This window comes from Terrapene carolina, unplaced genomic scaffold (assembly GCF_002925995.2).
Source record: "Terrapene carolina triunguis isolate 2854851 unplaced genomic scaffold, T_m_triunguis-2.0 Scaffold68, whole genome shotgun sequence".
In the NCBI taxonomy this organism is placed as follows: Eukaryota; Metazoa; Chordata; order Testudines; family Emydidae; genus Terrapene; species Terrapene triunguis.
Window position 1 is genome coordinate 79935027 of NW_020664419.1, and position 21544 is coordinate 79956570.

General features: G+C 42.6%; 1 protein-coding gene across 1 annotated transcript in view; it reads left to right on the plus strand.

Annotated features, from left to right (window-relative positions):
- Window positions 1-21544, plus strand: part of NR1H4 (nuclear receptor subfamily 1 group H member 4) — a gene marked incomplete at its 5' end in the record, with an annotated part of 41142 nt that overhangs the window by 8384 nt on the left and 11214 nt on the right. Inside the window, 4 exons of the mRNA XM_024195930.1 lie at window positions 2949-3082; window positions 4427-4525; window positions 6208-6307; window positions 11608-11754. Of these exons, the coding sequence (XP_024051698.1) occupies window positions 2949-3082; window positions 4427-4525; window positions 6208-6307; window positions 11608-11754 (480 nt within the window). The remainder of the gene's footprint in view (window positions 1-2948; window positions 3083-4426; window positions 4526-6207; window positions 6308-11607; window positions 11755-21544) is intronic.

The following is a 21544-nucleotide window of genomic DNA, read 5'->3' on the forward strand; positions in this document are numbered from 1 at the left end:
AAAGCCGCGATCGCGATCTGCGGCGGCAATTCGGCGGGAGGTCCTTCACTCTGAGCGGGAGTGAGGGACCGTCCGCCGAATTGCCGCCGAATAGCTGGACTGGCCGCCCCTCTCCAGAGCGGCCGCCCCAAGCACCTGCTTGCCAGGCTGGTGCCTGGAGCCGGCCCTGCCTATAACGCGGTAAGATTTTTTGGCTCCCGAGGACAGCGTTATATCGAGGTAGAGGTGTATTAAAACAAAAAAATGGAATTCAGGCTGACATCTTATATACATTACCAAGTTCCAGGCCAATGTACTTTAAACATCTGTGACACTGCACTACACCCCACAATGAGGAGTTGAAATTGAATTTCTGGTAGAACTTTAACTATAACAGTAATAGTCATTCCATATTTGAAGGCTCACTCCTAGAAATATAGTGTACACATCTGCATATGCTGCCTTCAGTGAATAGGACTGCAGTTTATTCTATTTATTGATGGCTCCAATCATTCTAGCACATTATAGTGTCAAACCAATTTAGGTTCATACAGGAAATTAATCTACTGAGTTTTTAATATACTTCTCTTTTTTAATCTGATCATGAGGTGCTATATTAACTGTTGGCTTTGTGAGAAACAATAACCTCCATCAATATTTGGAATGCATGCAAATATAATATAATTAATCTTTCATTCTGTAAATTGAACAGACTACAAAGATCCTGAGATATGACATATTCTTGTACAATACATAAATACACAAACAAATGCCACCAAAGTGATGATAGCACTCAGTGAGTCAGTAAGTGTCATAGGAAAATAAAAACCCATGGAGTTGGACTCAGATTCATTGTTCCACAAATTCAAGAGTTCAGGATACTCTGAGTGACTCATAGCAGCAGAAAAACAACAGATCACAGAAAAAAATAGGTTAGTGTAAATAATACTGATTGAGGACACATGAAACTTTTAAACTGGCTGATCGTTTTCTCAAATTGGCATATGTGAAACAAAGACTGACAATAGGTGCTGCCATTTGAATCTTTCTCAGGAATGGAAACACTTACTTTGTTACTGGGTATCTCATGTTACTCATAACTTAAACATAAGCATGTTCTAAAGCACTTCAGTGAGGACATTTTGCAAGTCACCATTTGACAAGTTTCAAAGGAAGGCTGTACTGTATATGGTTGGTCTTAGATCAGGGCTTGACAGGGTGGTAAAGCCTAAAGCTTCTATTTATACATCGTCTTAAGTTGAAGAAGTTCCTTGGAAATAAAAGGTTACCTTGAACTTTGTTTCACTTACTCATACTAGAGGGTTGCAATTATAAACACTGAAGAATTTTGCTATAGCAAAAAGGGAGATAGAGTCTTATAAACATTTATGGCCCCACTCACTAAACATTTCCATCTCCTTTGTACATAAACCACAGACACGATGAAATTATTTAACCATCAGCGTCAAATATCTTTTTGTACTTATAGTTGCAGTTCTTTAGCGTGAACTGAGTTTCTAATTAAAGACTAGATTCTGCCACTCTTATTCCGGCTGAGTAGCACTCCTAGTCTCACTGAAATGGAGCCATTTGTGGAATTAGAGTAAAATGCTGGCTGCATTGAAGTCAATAGGAGGTTTGCGACTAACTTCAGCAGGGCTAGAATTTCACCCCCAAAGTACTACTCAGGATAAGTAAGGATGGCAGAATCAGGCCTTTAATGCACAAGACACAAAGCAAACTGAATTTTCCCCAGAAAAGAAATAGGACAGATCCTCATCTGGTATAAATCAGTGTAGCTCCACTGACTGCACCAGTTTACATCAGCTGAGGATCTGGCCCAGTGGTTTTAGCAAGCTTGCTTTACATCTATTCTTTAGAAAAATAAAGCTAGGATGTTGTAAAAATGAGGCAGTACAATCACATACCTTGATGCCAATTATTATCTGCAACATTCCTATCACTGATATTTTCCTATTTCGAGGTACTATATGTAAGTCTTATTTTAATCATGTAAATTTCCTCTTCTCTCAGTGGTGTGGGTAGGTTATTTTATATAGTGCTTAAACAGGAAATTAAAAACATTCACAACTGAATTCAGTGTTTACATGATATCTTTCCCCACCATCATATATTTTCTGAATGAGTCTCTTTTCCTGTTCTGCATTTTCAAGATTGGAGAGCCAGGCAGACTCCTTGAAAGAAACTCTAAATTGAAGTTCTGTGATGATTATATTCTTAGATCCATACATACTTGCTTGCCTGTTGGTCAGTTTGCTGGCTTTCTTTTGAGGGTTGGTTCTGTTAATTGTTATTATTTAGTAATTGTTCAGCAAAGACGATGTGCTGGTTGCTGTGCATAATACACCTAAAGATAGTCCCTGCCCCAAGTTGTTTACAGTCTATAAGGATAAATACATAAAGTGACAAATATTTAATTTAAGGACACAATAGACTCTAATCAATAATGAACCCTGGGCTTGATTCAACCTGCTAGTGCAGGGAGGTACAAATTGCGGCAGTTGACCAGATAATGAACTGGATCAGCACATCTTCCTGACACTTCAGCCATATCCTCTCCCTGGCCAGCATGATTCACTTTTGGTTTGTACCAGCTACATTAGATCTGTCAGCAGAGTGGCACTGCAGATGCCTGTGCCCCTTCTAAGTGGATGTTCTGCAAGGGAGGCTGCACCTTAGGTTGCACTAGTAGAAGTTGGCTTGGCCCAAAGATGCTTATCATAACATCCATAGCCTGTCATCTATGTATCTGAATGGCCTAAGTACTTGTATCTAAAGAGAATGCTGTCTTCAGAGAATGTCATGTATGGCTAAGTAGTTTATTGGTGTTAAAGGGCAATATGTGGGCATGCTCATGTATTACTTGGTTCCATACTGGTATTTGTGAATTAACCTAAAATGTCTTTTGGTGTGCGAATCCTATGAACGTATTATTTGCAATGCTGCAGGTTTGTTAACAGAAATACAATGCAAGTCAAAACGTCTAAGAAAAAATGTGAAACAGCCACCTGATCAGACAGCCAACGAAGATAACGAGGGAGCGGACCTGAAGCAAGTGACATCTACAACTAAAATATATAGGGTAATAAAATTTATGTAAATAGTTTGTACAATAATTAGGATGTTTGAGCTACATGCAACTAACAGTATACTATGGTTACACTGAAGTAATTTAGAGAATCGCCTTATGTAACCAGACACATTTCCCTCAGTATTTGTAGTGTTTACTTATAATTAATGAGATAACATTATTTGAGGATCTAAGGCATTAGTCTACATCAATAACATGTAAAATGATAACTTCTTGTATAGATTCTAGGGGCGGGTCTTGACCCTAACACGTTAATTACGCATGTGTGTGCATATGCACACGCACACATTAGCATGCACATTCCACACAGAGATTAGATATATGTCGTAGAAATATCCATGTGATAAACTACAGAATACACATTAAGTAAGATTTATCACATGGCTGTGCAAATTATCCCTGGATATTTTTACGATACATATTTACAGATCTAATCTCTGCATGGGATGAGTGTTTTGAATAATTAAGGTTTTACAAATTATCGTGCACCTTTGACCACCTCACCTGCATTCTTCATGAATCCATCTCCCTCAGGACTACTATTAATATGCCAAATCTCTGAGTACCTGCAAACAGTTGCCATAAAAAAATCAGTCTGACAGAAGGAAACGTTGCTCTTTCTCCCCAAATCCTCCAACACTACCCCCCAAAAAATGCACAGCTGCCCAAAGGCCATGATGGCAATATTCAGTCCTCACCTGCATCAGTGACAGATTTAAATTCGGATACCTTGCTGCCTTCAGGATTAGAAATAGGAGCAAAGGAAAAGCAAGATTTCTGACATTCCAAATGGACCTAGCATTTGCTTCTAGACCTGGAATGTGCTGAGATATTAGACCTTAAAATCATGATATTCTTAGGTATAGAAAAGCAATATTAAGTCACTTTAGAGGCTTTTAGTGCTTCTTTTGAGCCTTACCCAGTTGGGGACACAAAATAATTATGATACATGAGATATAAAAATAGTCCAAATGTTTTTTGAAACTCATTAAAACATCTATTAAATAGTTTTTCTGTAACATAAGTGTCATGTATAGAATAGATGAGGGTGTGGTATTGAGGTTTTGGGATGTCCACATAACTCACTAATGGCTAATGTCCACATAACTCACTAATTACCAAACCTGGTAACACTTCCACCACAAAATTATGCTGGTAAAACATTTATACCACTCTATCATGGATCCTTTGTTTATATCTGCAGTCTCTAAGGGGCTAGACAGACTTCTCATCTTGTTGACATCCAAGACGTAGATCTAAACAATCTTACTGAAGTAAGAGATGCTAGATCACTTCCAGTTACTGAACTTTATGGGTTTTTTTCTGCCAGTATAGGAGAAAGTAGAACTTACCCCAGAACAGCAGAACCTTCTTCATTACATCATGGATTCGTATAGTAAACAAAGAATTCCTCAAGAGGTATCAAAAAAACTTGTAAGTACACAAATTAATTGCTCTTTTGTAAGTTGTCATTTGGGTTGTATGAAGAGACTACAGGGCTATATTATTATTATTAACATTAGTTAATGTGGTATACTGAGGACTGTGTTTGAACTGCAAGCTGTCACTTTAAGAGCGGGAGGGTTTTCTGGTCCTGTTTGCAGGCTACTGGCTCTGTAACATCTGGGAGCAGCTTAAAGCAAGGTGGGGTGAGTTGTGTCAGTCTGTTTTAGGGAGCAGCCTGTTTCCTCTCTGTTTTTGTTTGTTTGTAAACATTTTGAATTCTAAGAAATAAAGCAACCTTCCAGCAAGGATATTTATGGGTTTTTTTATCTAATGTTTCTGGGTGTATGCTGTGAACATCAGTTAACATTCATATGGAAGTAGCACCTAGAGACCTCAATCAGGTTGACACTGTACAGACATATAGTAAATTACAGTCCTTGCCCCCAAAGAGCTTACATTCTAAAAGAAGAGTTTACAATCTAATAGTCTATATCACAAAAAAATTCTGACTTTTCAACAAAAATATCAAATCAAAAACTTTTTTTTTTCTTCAGTTTTTGCTTTTAGGATTTCTCCCCCCTTTCTTTCTCTCCCTTTCTTTTACCACCTCTCTTTTTCAGTGGCAAAATGAAAAATAAAAAAAGCAGAAAAAGGGGAGAAAAGATAAAGGGGGAAAGGGGAGGGGAAAATGGGAGAAAACATTTTGGTTTCCAAGTTTGAAAACTAAAAAACTTCAGTTTTGTTTTTTTGTAAATAAATAAATAAATAAGTCAATAAACAAAACAAAACAACAACAGCAATGAGTTTTGAACAAAAAATGTTGACCAGCTCTCCTCAGGGCTCAATCCTCTTGACTTTGCACTATCTGGGGGGAGATATGTGGCATGTGTGGAGAGCTGGCTATGCCAGTTCCATGTCACTTGGGTGTTACAACCACTTCAGTTGTCTAGTTAAATCAGCTATACTGTCCCTTTGCACTGGTGGAGCAATTTTTGGTAATGGTATGTTTCTTTTCCCGTCATTGTAGTGAATTAATGTAGTAGTTGGCCTGAAACTATGCTACCTTTTGCTGCAATTCCATCAGATCTTACAAGCACATAGGGTTGGGCCAAGTAAATACTTAGATGGGTGACCTCCAAGGAATATCCTGGGTGCTGCAGGCAGTAATGTTAGTTGAGTAGTTGGCACCCTTCCCCTTGAATCCATATGAACTAATGTTCCAGTGTGGTACTGATGGAGGTGCTGTTACACACATGGTATGTAAAAAGCAAAGTTCTGACTACTTGGCGTCAGTAAAGATTTCATGCTCTTTTCATAAGTGTAGGACTGTTAACCCTGGTGACCTGGCCAAATTCCAATCTGGAGATGATATTCTGCCTTTCTAAATTCCCAGTGCAGTTGCAACTGAATACAGTGTCTTTCCTCACTCCTTAATCTAAACTACTGTGCAACATTGCTTTGTAGTGGCAAGCAGCTGCCACAATCCATCTGAAATCCTAAAACCCCAAACTTCTGCTTACTTTTATTACCTATTATATTACAGAGATGTTGTGAGGATTAATTAGTAAATATTTGTGTAGTGCTTTGAGATATTCTTACAAAAAGAATGATAGAAGTCCAAAGTGTCAGCTATTATTAACCATTGGTTTTTTTAAATTTTTAATACTTAGTTACAAGAGGAATTCAGTGCTGAAGAAAATTTTCTCATCTTAACAGAAATGGCTACCAGTCATGTTCAGGTTCTTGTGGAATTCACCAAAAAGTTACCAGGTATGTCACAATGGACCAAATCTTGCTCCCACGGAAATTAATGAAAAACCTCCAAATGATTTGAGTTGTAGCTTGATTGCTATGTATATCTAGGTATGTATAGCTGAGAGGATGTATAAAAGTATGTTCCATTGTCCCTGCCAATACACACATACCTCAGTTGAGATCTAAAAAACTGAAGCTTTATACTCCAAGAGACTGCTTTGAAAGATGCACACTTAACCAGTTTCAGAAGGAATATCCTCTATATCTATTCAAGGACAAAATGTTCTAGGTGTTTTAGAGTCTTTGAAGGCACATTATTTTAAAATAATGTTGCAATGCAAAATTTTGCTCCTTAGAATTGACTCTAACACGTTAGAAACTTTATTTTATTCCCTGTGCCCCCTTTTCTGTGAAAGCCTTTGGGTCAGTGTCATCCACTGAAGTGTGTGTGCTTAGAACATTGGCTTTAAGTGTGTGGAAGGGATGTTTATTCAGGGTTTGTATTTAGACTCCTTGAATAATCAATCACAGAATCACATTGAAAATGAGATTTCAGTTTTTCAATTCACGAGTGGAAAAGGCATTATAAAAATCTAGCATCATGCTACCTCAAGAGGCCAAATGTGTCACAGTTCTATTAGGTTCATTCTGCGCACATCCCGCCCCATCCTATGTGGCTTCAGGTACAGCACAACAGGCAGAGTTTTTCTGTTTGGGGAGGAGGAGTGCAGAGTATATGCAGGGCATCCATCTCTACTCATGTGCCATGGAATCCATCTCTGTGTGAGGCTCCCCGCACCTTTCTGTGCAGTGTGGCTTGGAGTAAAGAAACGTGGAGGTAGGGCAGTTAGATCCTCTGGTCATTAATCCCTGCACAAAGGTTTCTTGAGTCCTAAGTCCAGTGCCCCATCCACTAGACCAGGGGTTCTCAATCTTTTTCTTTCTGAGCCTCCCCCCCTCCCCAAACATGCTATAAAAACTCCAGGGCCCACTGGTGGTGGGTGTGGGGGGAGAGGAAATGAGAGGGCTCCGGGCCAGGTGGGGAGGCTCAATCATAGGCGTAGTTTGACTTCTATATTTGGGGGGGACAGGGTTTGGGCTAACTCCACATGGCAGGGCCCCGGGAGGGAGAGCCACCTCCACCCCCTGACTAACCTCTGCAGGCCAGGTTGAGGAGGAGGGCAACCAAAAATAATAACTCAAATTGGGGGCTCAGCTCAAAATTTTTGAAAACCACTCAGGGTGCAGGCAGGGGTTGGCTAGGGGCCGTGTGCAGGGGGGGTGGGGTAACTCTGGGTGCAGGGAAGGGGTAGCTAGCAGTTGTGTGCCAGGAGCGGTCGCTGCTCCCCAAGGGCTTTGCCGGCAAGCAGTCAAAGGAGGCTGGGAGTTGAGGAACAGCTGCAGCGCTAGGCACCAGCAGCATGAGGAGGAGACGGGGAAGCACCACAGCTGCCCGCTCCGTGGTACCAGCCAGAGCAGCAGCTGCCCCGCACTGCCCAGTTCTGGCTTCCTGCCTCTGACCTGGCCAGAGGGTGGGGCCTAGGAGCGATCGGGGAAGGAGGAGGTGAAGGGGGGTGTGTGGAACTGTCTATGGGCCTGCCCCGCTCTGGTTAAGGCACTGCAGTTTATAGGGGGGCAACTCTGCCCAAGGGCTTGGGGTTTCTGTCCTGTGGGGCACTGGGACTCATGGACCCACTGAAATCAGCTCGCAACCCCCCCCCCCCCGGGGACTGCGGCCCCCTGGTTGAGAACCGCTGCACTAGACCATATTGCCTCTCACCTTCATACATGCACAAATATATTTTTATATACAAATGTGTTAAAATTTCATTTTGTCTAGCATTGCCCTTTTCCTCCCTCTGTTATGGGATTATTTTAAAGCCTCTACAGTATTACAATTCCAATTGTATTTTCTTTTGCAAACTCTAATGGGCACAGGTTCACAGGAAATAAATGAAAAAAATAAAGTGAATGAGTTTTGAATGGGTTCAGTTCAGCGCTGAAAGATGATAATGCTACCAATCCTTTATTAACACTAAAGCAGGAATTTAATTTGTTATATGCTAATCAAGTTGAAGGCAATCTTACCTGATCCAAAACAAGATTACATACACATACATGTGTGAGTGAGAGAGAGGGGCTGGGGGAGGGAGTCTTGGAAGGATGCTAGCCTGGCAGTTTGAAAAAGGAAATGGGGAAAAACCTTACAAGATTTCTGTAATACAGATGGTCTGTTGGTCTCAAATCAAGAACAAAGTAAGGCTCAAATCTTCAAAAGTCTCCACTAATTTTGGCTGCCTCATTTTGGGCACCCGGCTTGAGCCTGATTTTTACAGCTGCTGAGTACCTGCAGCTCCCATTGATTTCAACTGGAGGAGGTGGATGGATCCTTAGCACCTAAGAAAATCAGGCAAAAGACTTCCCCTGAACTCCTGGGCTCCTGAAATTAGTGGATTCTCTTGAAAATATTGGGCTTGGAGTCTTGTTAGATTAAAATAACTTTGAGATGGAACTGCAGAAAAAATCAAGCTCTTTTCTGAGTTATGTTAATCGATGTATACTGAGGAAAAAAGGGAGAGGGGCTTCTAGGATCAAATGAAACTGCTATTTGAAAATTTAAAGTAGTGGAGATTTAGCACAATTTACCTGTTGTGACTTTAAATCTGTGACTTTAACTATTTTCTTTCATTATCTGTATTATCTTTCCTTGTTTGTGTGCTGCTTCAGGGACTTGGTACAGGCTCATTGTACTGGGTTTGTAGTGGCAGTCAGCATGAACTAGGCTTTACATAACCTTCAGTCCCACTCTCGTACATAGAGGCCCCATTCGGCACTCACTGAAGTTTATGGGAGTTTGGCAATTTACTTCAATAGGGGAAAAGCCCAGGCCCACAGAAAGGATAAATCCCTATCCAAAATATAGGGGGAAGCCTTTATCCAAAATAACAAAGCTTAAAAATCGTGAAAAGGAGGCATGAATTTTGATTACCAGCCCCTTCTTTGCACATATCCCTATACAGCAGAACCTCAAAGATATGAACACCAGGGTTATGGACTTACCGGTCAACCAGACACCCTGTGAAACAAGAAGTCATCAATCAGGCTACAGTGGAGACAAAAAAACAACAACAACCAAAAAAGCAGCAAATACTGTATTGCCTCGGGGCTCATGGCTTCAGCTATGGGAGGGTTGGGGCTGCAGCTGCAGGGTGTGTGGGGGTCTGGAGTCTGGGCAGGGGAAGAGCTGGGGGCTTCTGACCCTCAGGAACATTGGGGCTCAGAGCTTTAGATCCATTTCCACCTTCAGCCCTGCAGGGGGAGCCAGGGTTCGGGGCTTTAGCTATGAGGGGAGCACTGGTTTCAGTCCCAGCACTGCCCCCATAGCTAAAGCCCTGAGCCCTGGTGTCCCCGTCCCCCCCCCAGCTGAAGCTGGGAGTAGAGCTGTGGGGCTGAAACCCTGATCCCCAGTGCCCCTTGCAGGGCAGAAGCCAGGAGTGGAGTCATGGGGCTGAGGCACCAAGCCCCAGCACTCCCCCCAGGTCTAAGGCCCTGAGCTGTGGTGCTCCCAGGGGGCAGAAGTCTTGAGCCCCCCTCTCACCTGCAGCTACAGCCTGAACTCCCCCATGGCTGAAGTCCGTAATGTCTTGTTCAGAGTTATGGGCCATTTCAGAATTACAAACAACCTCTTTTCCCAAGGTGTCTGTAACTCTGAGATTCTCCTGTATTATCATATGTAAAATCCTCTTAGGGTGTGTCTACACTGCAATTAGACACCTGCGGCTGGCCCATGCCAGCTGACCCAGGCTTGTGGGACTTGGGCTTGTGGGACTGTTTAATTGCAGTATAGACATTTGGGCATGGCTCGGGTCCTAGAGCCTGGGCTCCAGCTGTGGGTTTTTAAGTGCAGTGTAGACATATTCTTACGGAGGAAAAGAGCCTACGAAATCCTAAATCAATTCCAGGTGGGAGGAAACCCAAACAAGGCTTCATGGATGCAGGAGGATTTGAGCCATGTGATGTGAAAACTGGTTCTCAAGTCACATTAGCATGGTTGCTGTCCTGTTGTGCTTTTTAAAACACGTTATCCAATAATGAACGATTCCTCTTTCTCTGAAACGATTATGCCTATTTCCATTGCACTCCTGCCATTTATCAGGGCTCAGCTATAAAAGTTTAAGGCTATGTCTACACTACTGCCTATGTCAGGAAAACGTATGTTGCTCAGGGGTGTGAATATTCCACCCCCCCTGAGCCACATAGTTACACAGACATAAGTGTTAGAGTGCACAGCGCTATGTTGGTGGGTGAGCTTCTCCCACTGACATAGCTTATGCTGCTCGCAGGGGTTGTTTCTTTATGCTGACAGGAGAGCTCTCTCCTGTCGGCATAGAGCGTCTTCACCACACACACTGCAGTGGCGCAGCTGTATCGGTACAGCTGCGCCGCTGCAGCAATGTACATGTAGACATGGCCTAAGAGGTTGATGTAAACATTTCAGGCTGGATTAAAGCAAACTGATATGAAATACATCCTTTACACCTTGATTAAATCTATATATTCCTGCAGCAAAATGAACCTTTATTACTGTAATAAGTGAATGTGTAATCATTTCTCTAGTAATCTACTTGATGAATAGATTAACTAATTCAATAGAACTTCAGTTTGCAATAATAAAGACATCCAGAAATACTCCTCAAGATATCTGTTTTATTTAAACGTAGCTACTGATATACAATCTTTGTAATATCCATTACTTAACCTTTTCCTATAACCCAAAATTCATTATCAAGACAACCTGAGAGCTTCTGCCCCTTAAATTAGTGGAAACCAGAAATTAGTTGCGCTGTATTCATTTGAATAGCAGAATATGGGCAGAGTTATATACAGAACACTAATGAGAACATGGCAGAAAATACTGAAGAGTTTTGTAGGATTAGAGAAATGCCCACAGATGGCTATGCCATGCCTTTGTATTCCACATGTAGCATTACATTTAAAGGTCACAATTCTGCAAAGCAATTAAGCATCTACTTATATCTAATTGAAATAAATGGAAGTTAAGCATGTATTTAAGTGCTTTGCTGAATTCAGGCTTAAATGTACACAATACTTAGCAGCCCTGATAAGGGCACAATTAGCTCTTATACAGATGCATGGCATGCCTGCTAACCAAATTCAGCGGTGGGCTCTTGGCTACTAAGAACACTATTGCTTGGCTCAGCAAATTGCAAATGCTAAATAAAATAAATGGCACCTTTTGGTTAAGAACTATAGGACCTAAAGTACTGATGTTCTTATTTCTGACCTCCTTCCAGGCTTTCAAACCCTTGATCATGAAGATCAGATTGCTTTGCTGAAGGGTTCAGCAGTAGAAGCCATGTTCCTTCGTTCGGCTGAGATCTTTAATAGAAAACTTCCTGTAGGACACACTGACCTCTTAGAAGAAAGAATTCGCAAAAGCGGTAGGTGCTTTATTTAGTGGAAAAAAGACCTGCTTTTATGGGTCAGCATTTGCCCTTGAAATGTTAGTACAGAATGCTTGTAATTGGTAATGAAATAGTTTATCTGAATGCTGTTCTTCTCAGTCAGCCTTGAGTGCAAAGGTCATGAGGTAAATGTTTAATCATAATTTCATTGTAAACATTATGAATTAAGCTATATCAAAGAAACTAATGTATCTCTTCAAGGGTGAGTATAAAAGAACTGTGACAATAAAATGCCATTCTATCGTGTTATTCAAATAAAGTGTCAGTTTATATGCTTGTAAATGTCATTAATGTAATAAAAGAATTATAGGTTTTTATTGCATATGATTCAGAAGGAGAAGACCCTGCCTCTCTGGGTCAATTGGTAAGAAGGATCATGAAGAATAAAGGAGCGCCGAACAATGATGGTTGTAATGTATTTTCAGTACACATTCCGCTTCATAAGGGCTCTCAAAGGTTTGGTCTGCATGATGGAGTTTTACAGTGTCTGAACACAGTTCTCAACAATTGAGAACAACAACAGCTCAACAACAGCTGAATAGGGACTGAACACAGGTTGTTGTAGACTTGGAAAAGTTCTGTATTGTGTCAGCTCACTGTACTTACATTTCAGTGTATAGTATATAGAACAGTATAAAGAAGTCATTGTCTGTATGAAATTTTAGTTTGTACTGACTTTGCTAAAGCTTTTTATGTAGCCTGTTGTAAAACTAGGCAAATACTAGAGAAGTTAATGTACCCCCTGGAAGACCTCTGTGTACCCCCAGGGGTATGCTGATTGAGAACCACTGAGCTGGTGAACAGGAGCAGCTGACGGGAGTTTTGTGAGGGAGTTTAGAGAGGGAGCCTGAGAGCCAGATACACATTATTGGCCTAAATTTAGAGACTGTTAATAAACACCCCTACCCAAAATAACAACAACAACAACAAAAGCTACATGAGTAGAAAGAATGCAGACAGAAGTCCAGCAGCAGAGTGGAGGCTATCCAGTTTATTGCACTGAATGCAGAATGTATGATTACCTGCCTTGTGGGCAGGTGACATATGTGTGCATTCAGTGCAAGGAACTTGTGGCCCTCAGAGACTGTGTACGGGCTTTGGAGACCATAGTGGCTTAACTGGAGGAGCTAAGGGAGACAGAGAGGTACACAGATGAGACTTTCCAGGACACAGTAGAACGGTCCCACCCCCAGTCCGACAGCCTCTGTGCTGTTGAGAAGGATGAAAGTCTTACGAAGAACATCAAAGTGGAGTGGAGGGAAATGATCCCATAGTTGAGATCCTCCTTCCAGATGATTTCATGGTATACTCTTGCACTGAGGATACCCTTCCGAGGGAGGGGTCCCAAGTTATTAGAAAGAGACAGGTAATAGTAATGGGGGATTCAATCATTAGAAATATAGATAGCTGTGTTTGTGATGACCAGGAGAACCACATGGTGACTTGCCTGCCAGGTGCAAAGGTTGCAGATTTCTTGAGACATCTAGACAGACTTATGTGCAGTGCTGGGGAGGAGCCGGTGGTTGTGGTACATGTACCAGTGACATAGGGAAAGATAGGTGAGAGGTCCTGGAGGCCAAATTTAGGCTGCTAGGTAAGAGATTGAAGTTCAGGACCTCCAGGGCAGTGTTCTCTGAAATGCCAGTTAGGCAGGCAGAACTGCAGGGTCTCAATGCGTGGATGAGACAATGGTGTTGGGAGGAGGGGTTTAGATGTATTAGGAACTGGGGAACCTTTTGGGAAAGGAGGAGCTTATACAGGAAGGATGGGCGCCACTTAAACCAAAATAGAACCAGATTGCTGTCGTGTACAATTTAAAAGGTTGTAGAGTGTTTTTTAAATTAAGAGCCGGGGAAAGCTGACAGATGTGGAAGAGCACATGGTGCGAATGGAAGCATCTCTTAAGGGAGGATCTATTAACAGAGATTCTCTGTATGTTAGTAAAGAGGAGAGGATAGAAGTTAATAAATTACAGATAGAAGCTGAAGAGAAACAGGTGAAAAAGAGTCACATTCAATTCCATCATATAATGGTAGACAACTAAAAAGTGACAAATTTTATAAGTGCTTGTATACAAATGCTAGAAGTCTAAATACTAAAATGGGGGGAACTTGAATGCCTGGTCATAAATGAGCCTATTGATATAATAGGCATCACAGAAACTTGGTGGAACGATGATAATCAATGGGAGATGGTAATTCCAGGGTACAAAATACATAGGAATCACAGAGTAGGTCATGCTGGTGGGGATGTGGCACTATAAAGGAAGCATAGAGTCAAATATAGTAAAAATCTTAAATGAATCCAACTGTACCGTAGAATCTCTATGGATAGACATTCCATGCTTGAATAATAAGAATATAGCAGTAGGAATATACTACCGACCACCTGACCAGGATGGTGACAGTGATTGTGAAATGCTCCAGGAGATTAGAGAGGTTATAAACATAGAAAACTCAGTAATATTGGGGGATTTCAACTATCCTCATATTGCCTGGGTACATGTCACCTTGGGATGGGAGGGAGAAATAAAATTTCTAGACACCATAAATGACTGCTTCTTGGAACAGCTAGTCCTGGAACCCACAAGGGGAGAAGCAATTCTTGATTTAGTCCTAAGCGGAGCACAGGATTTGGTCCAAGAGGGGAATATACATGAAATTCTCAGTAATAATGACCAGAACATAATTAAATTTAACATTCTTGTGGGGGTGGAGGGAGGGAAATACCAAAGAAGCCCACTGCAGTAGCATTTATCTTCAGAAAGGGGAACAACAAAACTATTAGGAAGCTAGTGGAAATTATTAAGTACAGTCACAAATCTGAAATGCCTGCAAGCTGCATAGAAACTTCTTAAAAACACCACAATACAGGCTCAAATTAAATGTATACCCCAAATTAAAAAACATAATAAGAGGACCAAAAAGTGACATTATGGCTAAACAACGAAGTACAAGAAGTGGTTAGAGGTAAAAAGGCATCATTTGAAAATTGGAAGTCAAATCCTACTGTGTTTCCCGCACAATTTAGGGCTCTCTCCTCCCCCTCTGGGAGCAATGGCCTTCTATGGGTTAATGGGACCTTTTAGCAGTGAAAGAGCCTTTACCACACAATGAATATTCTTAAACATGTACATGTATTTATTAGCAATCAACATTTATATCCTCCCCTAATCTTATTTTCCAAAAAATGAGGCCTCCCTTCAGATATTAATTAATTATGTCAGGCCAGGCCTTTGCTACTTCTCCCTAATTCTTTTTATGTCAGTGTTTGTCTTTGCATTATATTTTTATCTTTCTGTGCTTTCCCACATTTCCAAAACCACAGGGTGGTAATCATTCAAACTACCATTAAAAATAGGCTTATAATACAAACCAGAGGGTGCAAGCTTACCTCCTTTTTATGCTATTAAAACTTCTAAAATATCCCAAATAGTAATTTTCTTGAGGACCCACGACCTCCATATTGCAGGGCAAAATAACCTTCCATTCCCCTCCCGGTTTCACTATATATAGTCTTGCCTCCCCCACACTTCCCTGCCCAGTGATTGGGTTAAGAGTGTGTGTTTGCAGGCCTGGGCTTTCACTCTAACCAAAATAAAGCCAAAACAGTAATCATTTTGCAGCTAATTCTGATACTTTTACTCATATTGAATAGGTCCTTGCTCCAGGAGTAGTCCCAGTGATTTTGAAATTAATCAGATTACTCAGGGACTGAGGTACTACTCTGCACGAGTAGGGGGTATCAGTATCAGGTCCTTGGATATTTGCAATGTATATAGCTTCAGATAATGTAAAGGGAAAAAAAGCATCGTCGGTACAATTCTCTCATCAAAAATGTTGTAAACATTGGGCTTGAACATACAATTCAACATGCAAATATGCAAAGAATATCTAAGTTTACTTCCTCTGTATTTTGTTGAACTTATACCAGTTAGTTAGAAAGCTGCAAATCTGCAATGTTTGGCTGTAAATTTTCTCCACTTTAGAGAGGGACAGTTATTATGAAATGCAAAATGATACTTTTGTCTATCTCACAAATGCACTCTGTTTAGCTCAACAAATATTTCTTTCATACGCCATCTGCCACTGACTTATTACATGATGCTTCTAGAATCTTAAAATATTGTAGGAATTTAATGGAATATGTAGTCCAGACCCCAACAAAATTAACATAATAATATGTAAAGGGATAGAAAAATTACAGACTCTTTTTCGTGTTTTGAAGACTAAGGTATAGACCGGGGTGGGCAAACTATGGCCCGGAGGTCGGGCCGGATCCGGCCCCTCAGGGCTTTGGATCCGGCCCGTGGGATTGCCCCCCGTGGCGCTGCGGGCGCCGCGCCGCTCTCAGGGGCTGCAGCGCTTCCTGGAGCGGCACAGGGCTGGGGACAGGGCAGGCAGGCAGGGAGCCTACCCTGGCCCCGGTGCGCGCCACTGCCACCCCGGAGCCACTTTAGGTAAGCGGCGCCGGCCTGGAGCCTGATCCCCTCCTGCACCCTCCTGCACCCCGCCCCCCAACTCCCTGCCCTAAGCCCCCTCCCTTCACCTTGCACCCCTCCTGCACCCCTGCCCTGATCCCCCTCGTGCACCCCGCACTCCTCCTGCACCCCAACTCCCTGCCCTGATCCCCCTCGTACACCCCATACCCCTCCTGCACCCCAACCCCCTGCCCTGAGCCCCCTCCTGCAGTCCGCACCCCTCCTGTACCCCTGCCCTGAACCTCCTCCTGCACTCCGCACCCCTCCTGCACCCCAACCCCCTTCCCTGAGCCCCCTCATACATTCCGCACCCCTCCTCTGCCCCAATCCCTTGCCCTGAGCCCTTTCCTGCACACCACACCCCCTCCCACACCCTGCACTCCCTCCTGCACCCCAACCCCCTGCCCCGGCCCTGCATACAATTTCCCCACCCAAATGTGGCCCTCGGCCCAAAAAGTTTGCCCACCCCGGTATAGACATATGAGCTGTTGTAGCATGCCTGATAGTTTGTTAGTCTACTGGGAACCACAAACTTTAGAGGAAAAATGTTTGTCTGAAAACTCACCACAACACAGCATTTTATACTGTTCACATTTTATATTATTTGGGTAGTTTGTTTAAAATGAATCAATAATTAAAGATAAATAATTCCAGATTGGAAAATAGTCTAGCACACACAAGAAATGAAATCTCACTTTAGTAACTAGTCACAGGGTCAAACTTCACAGCTGGATTATCTGGGGCCTAAATTTTCAAAAGTAACTAGTGATTTGGGGTGACTCCGTTTTAGGGTGTCCAACTTGTTACACCTTAAAGGGGCCTAATTTTCATAAAGCACTGAGCACCTATCTTCTGAAAATCAAATTTCTTTAAGTTGTCTTAAATTGGACACCCCAAAATTAAAGCAATTTTCACTTATCTTTGAAAATTTTAGTTAAGGTGTATATGTAAGCATAAGTATTACTAATGCAATTCATTTATATATACAAGTTATTGGGCTCAATACAGGGGTAACTGTGAAATTTAATGGCCTGTGATACACAGGAGGTCAGATTAGATGATCTACTGGTCCCTTCTGGCCTTAACCCCATGAACATGTTCTACTAAAAGTTGCAGCTACCCACTGCCATTATTTCTTGTTACAAAAATGCTAAACAATTCAGGCAAAGAAATTAAAACTATCCTAGGTAAGAAGGCAAAATCCAAGAGCAGTAAAAAATATAATGCAGAGGGGAGAACAATGCAAAACAAGCAGCAAACAAACATACAAGACAAAGTTGAATGAAAAGAAAAAACACACAAACAGAAAAGAGAACCACTGAGGAAACACAAATATAGGCAAGCAAAATTCAAAGCAGGTAAGCATATTATATAAAAGGGTAAGGATGAGAGTAGAGGGAAGCAATAATGTATTAGGAATACTTGGAGCTTCTAGAAAGGCACCAAAGACTGACCCTCTTAAAAAGAAGTTGTATATTGTTGAATTTAGTCCTTAGTCAGAACTTCAATCCATATGAGATAATTTTTAGATGTAGGCGAGTGTCTAAGTGTCAGCTAGGTCCTATTGTCAGGCTTTGATATATGTACCCATGAAAATGGGGGGAAAACTGTCTAAAAGTCGCAAGCTGTCCAATGTTTTGTCATCTGTCATGATGTTCTCTTAGAAATGGCTCTCCTCTATGAATATTTATGCTTTTCCCCCTCTACACTTGTATTGAATATAAAATGTTTCTGATAAAGAAACCATAGAGATCTGGTGGCGATGACCTTTCAGCATAGCAGCTTTCATTTGATTCTTAGGCTGATGCAGTATGTTTTTATTTATTAGTGTGACTAATATACTGGGCTAAGTAGCAACACGTCTCACCAACTGCCTTGTTCATGCCCTCAGGGTCTTTTACATAATACGATATAAAAGTTCTTTCTTTAAATGTTGCTGAAACTGAATTCCTCTCCTACATGGTACCGATGAAACCTATTTAACATTAATGAAAGCTTGTGCCTTTTTTTTTATGTTAATTGATGCTTCAGAATGCATACCACATTGCAATTAACTGGTTATTTCTGTGAAAGGCTGACATCTCAGTAATATGCCTAGTTTACTTCTGTAATTTTAAAGGTGATTTGCAGATTCCACTTATTGATAGTGCAATATTATTAAAACATTTATGAAGTGCAAAATATTTTCTCAGTGAGCATTTATACACTGTAACTATGATGACAGTCATTAAGGGTCAGATTCTGATACTTTTACTCTAGCACATTATTCCACAAATAAGCCTTTCGATATCAGCATTAAGGAATAAAATGCTACTTCACATCAGTAAGTGTGGTAGAATCTGGCTCTAATTTTTCAGTGAGTAGAAGAATACTTTTCAGTGTGAAATACACTATTGCCTATTGCCCTTTATCACCTGAAACCCATCAACAATGAGATATAGGCAGGAAGGGAAGTAACCACTTTATTCTAAAATATTGGTAAGAGGCTACGTTCTGTCCTTGCATGTGAACATATGGTTCCCACTGATTTCAATGAGAGTCTCTCATGTGCACTCAAAGGCAAAATTTGGCTCAGGAATAATGGACAAATAATCACTCCCAGTATTTCCAGCTTTATAAATAATAATAACATAATAATAATAAATTATTATTATTTATTAATTACTTGTATTACTGTAGCATCTAGAAGTCCTAGCCTTGGACCAGGACTCCATTGTGCCAGGTGCTGTACAGACACAGAACAAGAAGACAGTCCCTGCCCCCAAGCACAGGCGCCAACTTTTTTTGGCGCTGGTGGGGGCTCGTGCCCCCACCCCCGGGCCAACTCCACCACTGCTCCAAAGTCCCCGCCCCGACTCCGCCTCGGATCCCTCCCCAAATCTCCTCCCCCGCCCTGCCTTCTCCCCCAAGCGCGACACGTTCCTCCTCCTCCCCCGTCCCTTCCAGGCTTACCACCCGAATCAGCTGTTTCGCAGCGCCAAGCGCTGGGACGGAGGGGGGAGAAGCAGGACGCAGCGGCACACTCAGCGGAGGAGGCAGAGTGGAGGTGGAGGTGAGCTGGGGCGGGGAGCTGCAGGTGGGTGCAGAGCACCCACCAATTTTTCCCCATGGGTGCTCCAGCCCTGGCACCTATGCCCCCAAGAGCTTACAATCTTAGTATCAGACAAGAGACAACAGATAGGGGAGTGCAAGGAAACAATGTGGCATTACTGATCAGCATGACAGGCAGTACTCTCAACATACAAGCAGCCCACGTGTTGTCAAGATTTTTGTAGGCATCATAATAAAGGAGAGTTTTAAGGAGGGATTTGAAGAGGACTAATGACTTAGCTTTGCAGATGTTTATGGGGAGCTGCTCCCACATGTGAGGGACAGTGTGAGAGAAGTTACATTTTCAAACAAACACCTTTGTACTAAGTGGTTAATAGAGGCTGGTAGCTTGGGCCAATCGGAGATGAGAGTTGACTTCTTGCTAGTGAATGTGAGAGGATAGGAAGGGATAGGGCCTTGAAAGTGAAGACAGGTAGCTTATGTTTGATGAGATAGAGAAGGAGGAGCCAGTGGAGGGATCCCCAGAAGGAGTGACATGATCAAAGTGATGGGCTAGGAAAATGATCTTTGCAGCAGTATTTTAAATAGACAGGGCCGGCTTTAGGACCTGTGGGGCCCAATTCGAATACCCAGCAGCAGTCTGGGTCTTTGGCGGCACTTCGGCGGCGGGGCGTCCGCTCCGCGTCTTCCGCGGCACTGAAGGACCCCCCGCCTCCGAAATGCCGCCGAAGACCCGGAGCGGACCCCCCACTGCTGAAGTGCCGCCGAAGACCCGGAGCGGACCACCACCGGGTGAGTAAAAAAATTAAAAAGGCGCCTAAGGCGCGGGGCCCGATTCCGGGGAATCGGCCTAAAGCCAGCCCTGTAAATAGATATCAGTGGGGCAAGATTGTCTTTGTCAAGGTCAGAGTAAAGGGTGTTGCAGTAATTGAGACACGAGATGAGAACCGGGATGAGAGCATTAGCTGTGTGGATGGCTAAGAAAAGCTGTATCTGAGAGATGTTTTTCAGCAAGACTTAGATATGACTGGGATGTGAGGACCTAGAAATAGTTCTAAGAAGAAGATAATGCCCAGGTTATAGGCCCGAGTGACGGACAGGATGGTGGTGTTGTCCACAGTGACACAATTTTTAAAACATGTTCAAAATGGAATTCCTGAAAAAGAAGAAGACAAAAACAAGCAAATAAACACAACCTCTTTAAAACAGGATGATTTAACATCTTCCATAACATTTCACTGCATTGTAATACACACAGTCATGGGTATATACAGCATGGGAAAATTCTGTTCATGAATATTTCAGAGCCATCTGCCACATGAAGTAGCCAATTCCATATTCCTGCATTATAGCTAGATAAATAGGTGTAAGTGTTTAATTCGTATCTATAGAGGCAGGGGAATACAGCATTCTAATTGCAATACGCAGGAAATTTTCTACTAAATTTGCACACTGAGATAGACCACAGAGAACACAACCGCTTTCCATCTGTATAAATACGTTTCCCAAGCTGACTACTACTGTATGTTTATATAAATAGACCAGAGTCACCAAAACTATCTAAGGGAGTTATAAATTATACCTCCTTGCCAGCCAGGCCGTCTTCCCTACCTGCAGGTAATTCCCCCAAAGGAGTGTGTGTGGTGTTTCCAACACTACCTTCCCTCAGGGGTTTCTGCTGGGGTAGTACTGAAAGTGGGATGGGTTGTGAAACAAGTCACAGACCTGGCACATAAAATTTCTAGGAGGCGAGCTGGGTTGCTGAGGGGTGCACATTTTAATTGCTGCCCAGGGAAGCCCCTCTGATTGGGTGCTTTCCCCACTTTCTCATCTCCTGGTGAAGAGTAGCCAATCAGGGCTGCTGCAGGAAGGAGGCAGAGCTCTATTCCCCTCCCCTCAGCAACCTGACACCATTCTCACAGGCTGGTAGGACAGGAGCATCATTTCACAGCGGGGAGAGTTGCTTCCCCCCAACCTTGGTTTTCCCCTCCCCAGACCTGTCCTAGCTCCGTGCCAGTTGCCTCTCCAGGGCTGGGGGGGCTGCTGTGGGGTGGCCTGGGCTGGGGCTCCTAATCTGCATGTTGTCGGTGCTGCTCCTTCTGCTCACGGGCTGGACAGGAAGCAGCAGTGGCAGCCTGGGCTGGAGCTGACCGTGCAGAGTGGGCCTGGCCCCAATCCTTGCCCCAGGCTGGCCATCAATGAGATACCCTCCCCAGGCTTGCCACCCCCTACTCC